Here is a 5,361-nt window from a genome sequence, read left to right on the forward strand (position 1 = left end):
TAGGATGGATGCTAAGGGTCACATGTTAATGCTTTCAAGGCCAACATCTAAGTGTGTTTTTTCTACATAGTGAATCTGTACAATTAGTAGTATATTTCCCCTGTCTTCTAGATGAAGTTGCTTTAGTGAACACAGTTTGGAAACTTTGTATCTAGAAACCACAATTGTTTCCAAATCTAAACTGTACTTCTTGGGCTATTTAAGACAACTTATTGAAAAAGTGGCCAGCAATAAAAGGTACTTTTCTTCTGTAGATGTCCCATGTAGATCTAGTGCGCATGGACTCATTTAAGAAAGGGACAGGCAATAGACAAATCGACTGAAAGATGATAAACCTGTTATGTTGTTTTCTACACTGGCTTTAAACAGGGTCCAGTGTGCATTTGCTTTATTGGTGGCAAAAGATATGATGCTTCATTGTCCTGCTGCACAAAGGTAGTCATTCTAGCCCAAAAGACTGACATAGCATGTGGTAGGCATGTGTTGGTTCTGACTCTATTTCAATGAATTATCATCCAGGATTATTAGCCTATAGGCCGCTAGTGACAAAGAAAGAGAATCTCAAAGGGATTCAACCTAATGAGTCACAAAGTGGCCAATGGTCTCAGAGTTTGTGACTGCTAGTGGGCTGGATGTAGTACTGGAAGGAGTTTGAGTTATTTCTGCCCGGTAAGAATTGCAGCCCACCTTTCTGGAATATTATTGTCTGCCCTCTCAGGGCCCTGCCTGGTGCCAGCTCCTCCAAGGTCCTTCTCTGCCAGAATGACTGAGGCTGGCTGCTCTGTTGTAAGCCCTATTTGAACCACACAGGTCACTAGAATTCCTAGGATGGGGGGAGATGGGAAAAAGTCTATCTCCAAACAGTGTAGTCTGCAAGAGAAAGGATCTGTTAGACTTTGAGAAATCTCAGTAATAAAAAGACATGAAAGAGAAAGAGTAGCCAGGAAATTAGATGCTTAACTAGGCCCTGAGTTCACAACAGGGCATGGAGCTCAGGAAGTACATGAATCCCATAGGGAAATAAGAAAGTTCTCAAGATCCTCACCCTTCAAAGCTGCCAGTTTTTTTGATTATAAGGCAGAAATGTTCCATTCTTCTTCCCAGAGCCTTAGGATGGCCAGCTTGTCTTCCTGATCCCAGTGGGCCCCCCTTGCTCTCTGCCACATAGCACAGAAAACAGAACTGAACAGTTCATCTGCACATAGAACCGGGGAGCCTCGTGTCTTCCACCGAGGGTGTTCTGTCTTAGCCCTGCAGAAGGGCAAGCTTTAGAGAAACAACAGATAAGAAAGAGCTGGTTGACTTGTTGCATATGAGTTGTGGATGTAGAGTAGGGAAAAGACCGTGATTCAGAACATGGCTATGTTCTAGGTCTGCCTCAATGAGGATTAAAAGCCCAAGAAACCAGAAAAGAAAAAAGGACAAAATATCATTGCCTTCAAGCCAGAACTAACTCATACCTAATCATGCCCTGGGTTTTCAGAGGGTATAAATTGCACTGTAGCTGACCGATCATGTTTCTTCCTTGAGTCATTTGGTGCATTCATACCGCCTACATTTGGTTTGGCAGTGCAACTCCTTACCCACTAGTTCTCAAGAGCTCTCTCATCTAGAATTGCCATCTGCTAAAAAGCCAAGTGAATAATGAAGACACAATCATTTCCTTGCGGTTAAGACACATTTATTAAGGTTCTTGCTGTTAAGAGCTGACCAAGCATATAGGGGCTCAGGGTGATTCTTCCAGGTGGAGAACTTTAATAGTTTTCTTTATCCAGGGTAAGAAACTGGAGATTTTGGTGAAGAAACATGGGGAAGTTGGATTTTCCCTTCCAGAGGTAGAAATACCCTGGGCCACATTTCTGCATACCAAGGGACCTCCAGAGTCTCCCTGGGAACACAGATAGGAAAGGCAGAGTTAATTGTTTTGCTGGTCCTGCCTCCCTCTATGTTCTGGGAGAAAACTGCCACAAATAGGTGAAAAAAGGAGTTTATTGTTTTTCTGGGGACCCCCAGCATGCCAAAATCTGATACTTGACATCATTGTTGTTTCATGCCTAGGTTGTGATCTATCTCCTTCCCTAACTTCAGGTCTCTTGCCTTCTAAGAAGTTGTGGAACTTTGTTTCCAGGCTACTGTTTAAGGAAAGGCAGAAGGTTAATGGAAGACAGTACATTGACCAGGGTGATTACAGGTCTTGAGTATTTACATGGTTTTCATTGTTCAAATTGGAGGGAGAGGGTTTCCTTGTATGTGTGCTCTAGGTGGCAGGGCAATCCTCTCTACTTCTCCCACATTAAATTAAAAAAAAAAAAACAACAAAAACAAAGACACAAACCCATTCTGGACGTCTCAGTTTATAGTAATTCTAAATGTTATAGAGTTGATCTGCTCATTGGATTTTCTACCCTATAAAGCTTATGGAACAACTTTGAGAAGGTTCAAACCACAAATATTTAAGGTAGAACCTGAAGGGAAACTCTTTGTTCCTTAGGGACGTTTGCGGTACCATGTTATTGTTTTGCTGTCAAATGTGAACTGCCCATAAGTGATCCTCCAGTGAGATTTTAGAGATGATGAATCACACAGGAGGAGATTCCTCATCTTCTTCCTGAGGAGCACCTTTGGGATTACATTGATGTGTCTTACCCCTAGGCCACCTATCCCTTTGGCATGGAATAAGGAGTCATAAATTCATCTTTCTGGAGGAACACATTTCTGATTCACCCTTGGGAAGCTCACAGAGGCCTGAGTATCTAGGTAGTTTGCTACTCTTGTTATCTCAGAAAAGTGAGTGAAGACATTCCCCTTATTGCTAGATCTATACATCCTAGGTCTTCCTCAAATAGCCTCAAGGCCAGTCTAATGCTAAGTCTCACCTCAGAGGAACACATCTTTTTCTCAGGGTCTCCCACACACAGCTCAGTGGTCCTGTCATAATCCGGCTCGCGGCTCTCACACTGGAAGTCCTCCTGAATAACAAGATCCACCTCATGCAGCTTGGTTGTTCGTTCACTGTCAGAGATATTGCCCCAGCCAGCCAAACTGCACACCTGCCCAGGCCTCACATGGTCACTTTCTCCAGGCAGGCGGATTAGGCCCACAGCTGCAGTCAGTTGGGCCTTTGTGTCCAGCTGATGAAGGAAACAACAAAGTCTTGGTCATTGAGAGCCTGCTGCCCCGCAGAGCCTGATGGGCTGCACTTGATTCCTTCTCCCCCCTGGACCTGGGATTAGTGAAGCAGCCAGGATGAGGAAGGCAGGGGTCCTGGTGGAAGGAGAAATTTCTTGAACCCAAGGGAGCAGGAGCAGCAGGGATTGTGCCTCACCTGTAGTATCATGATGTCATTATTATCAGTCTTATTGCTATACTTAGGGTGGGGGATGGCTTTTTTCACATCAATATTCTGCCATGTGTTTTCTTCCAACAAAATGTCATGGACCCCCAAGAATACATCCATGGGGCTGTACAGAGAGAAAAGAAGAGGTTCTCAGAACTGGAGCCCTAAAGCAGGTGACAGGTGGGGAGGGTATGGCGGCTGCTGAGGGAAATGCTGGAGGGAGGGGCCCTTCATCTTGAACTTGCTGAGCTTTGGTTTCCCAGCAGCATTGTAGGTGGTTGTGGAATTCTATTTTGCCCTCAGGTCATATGAAATGGCTTGACCATTCCTGCTCTCAACCTCCACTGTCTTTCCTTGACCTCTTCTACTTGCCCCATTCTCTGACCTCATGGGTTACATGTTGATTCACTTTCCAACTCATCTCAGTCTCAAATGGTTCTGATGATGAGAATTCTTGGGCCTGAGTTACACCCAGATGAAGTATCTCCCCCGTGTGATAGGAATGTGAACGGTCCCTGGAAGTTCTACCCCTCACCTTCCCCAGCAGTGAGCTGCTGTCAGGACAATATCTTCTTCCACAAGGAAACCACCACATCTTTTCCACTCGCCATCTTGAAATAACGCAACAATCACCATGTATGGACGTGAATGAGGCTGTGCTTCATGACCTCCAATGATCTCCTCTGTAAAAAGAAAAAGGAAAATGGTATGAGGGGGCATCCTACCTGATGAATGAAGACAAGATTAGCTTTGCCCTTTATTTGTTGTGACAAGTTGTCCTTGACTCTCCCGAAAGCAATCCTTATTGGCTTCATAACATGTCCTTCCCTTCAAGTCTCAATGGGCCTCCCTAAACGCTGATAGTGATTGTTTTGGACATCTCATATTAGACATGTGGGTGTTGGGAACAGAGCTTGACTTCAAATTACCAGAACCCAAGTAATCAAGGAGACATATCCCTGCTTTTCTGATTCAGCCCAGGTGAGCTCCTACAGGCTTGCGTGACTCTTCAGGATGGCTATTCCAGTCCTGTTATTCCAGTAAAGCAAATGAAGTCACTCCGCTATTGTTAGCAAGACTCTTCAGATCCCAGAGATTTGAGAAACATCCTTGTCCCCAGAGCCAGGCAAGGCTAGTGTTAAATCTCACCTAAAGGCAGCCATCTTTTTCTTCAGGTTCACCATGCATAACTGAAAGGCATTGTTATAATCCTTGAGTCAGGGTAGGGCTGGTGCTGAGGGGAAATGCTGGAAGGAGGGGCCCTTGAGCTTGAGCCTTTGGCGTCTCAAGAAGAGCATTGAAGGTAAGCAGTTGTGAGATTCCCTTTAGCTCTCAGTTCATATGAAATGAATTGATCCATACCTGCTGTCAACCTCCACTGTCTGCCTAAAACATCCAGTGTGGTATCTCTCTGATCTTTCCCACTTGCTCCAACCTCTGCCTTCATAAGCTACATGCTGACCTTCTTTTCACCACCTCATCCTGCTCACTAATGGTTCCTCTGATGAGACCCCTTGGGCCTGTGTTACACATGCTGCAGGAGCGCCCCTGAGGAACAAAAATGGAAATAGAAGTCCTTGTAACATCTGCCCCTCATCTTCACCTGCAGTGAACTGCTGTCAGGACAAAGTCTTCTCTCACAAGGATATCACCACAACTCTTCTTGTCTTCTCACTGAAATTACAAAAATGTCTTGTATAGACGTGAATGGGGCTTTGCTACATGACCGCCAGTGATCTCTTCTTAAATATATAAGTTTGATGAAAAGGTGACCGTGGCATCCTACTTGATGATTGACGAAAGGGTCAGCATTTCCCTGGAGATGCTGGGTCATGGTTCTACTGAAAGTTAGTTTCTGCACAGTGTCCATTCTTACCGTCAAATCTCTAACACTCCCTCTTAAAAGCTGACAGTGCTTGTTACAGACAGCCCACATTAAGGACATGGATAGAAGGTTGCATATTTTATCTTTAAGATGGCAGACCCATCTTAAAGTATCCTGCATAAGAATCTTTGGACTACTT

The 5,361-nt window shown here is 44.6% G+C and overlaps 1 protein-coding gene across 1 annotated transcript in view; it reads right to left on the reverse strand.

Moving 5' to 3' along the window:
• Positions 1-1,726: 1,726 nt before the first annotated feature.
• Positions 1,727-5,361, reverse strand: part of LOC102851414 (granzyme H-like) — a 37,677-nt gene continuing 34,042 nt past the window's right edge. The window contains exons 2-6 of the mRNA XM_006903158.1: positions 4,828-4,885; positions 3,873-4,020; positions 3,326-3,461; positions 2,877-3,131; positions 1,727-1,888 (exon numbers count right to left, since the gene is read on the reverse strand). Coding sequence (XP_006903220.1) covers positions 1,727-1,888; positions 2,877-3,131; positions 3,326-3,461; positions 3,873-4,020; positions 4,828-4,885 — 759 coding nt within the window. The remainder of the gene's footprint in view (positions 1,889-2,876; positions 3,132-3,325; positions 3,462-3,872; positions 4,021-4,827; positions 4,886-5,361) is intronic.

This window comes from Elephantulus edwardii, unplaced genomic scaffold (assembly GCF_000299155.1).
Source record: "Elephantulus edwardii isolate Elephantulus edwardi_28Jun2011 unplaced genomic scaffold, EleEdw1.0 scaffold00525, whole genome shotgun sequence".
Taxonomy (NCBI): Eukaryota; Metazoa; Chordata; class Mammalia; order Macroscelidea; family Macroscelididae; genus Elephantulus; species Elephantulus edwardii.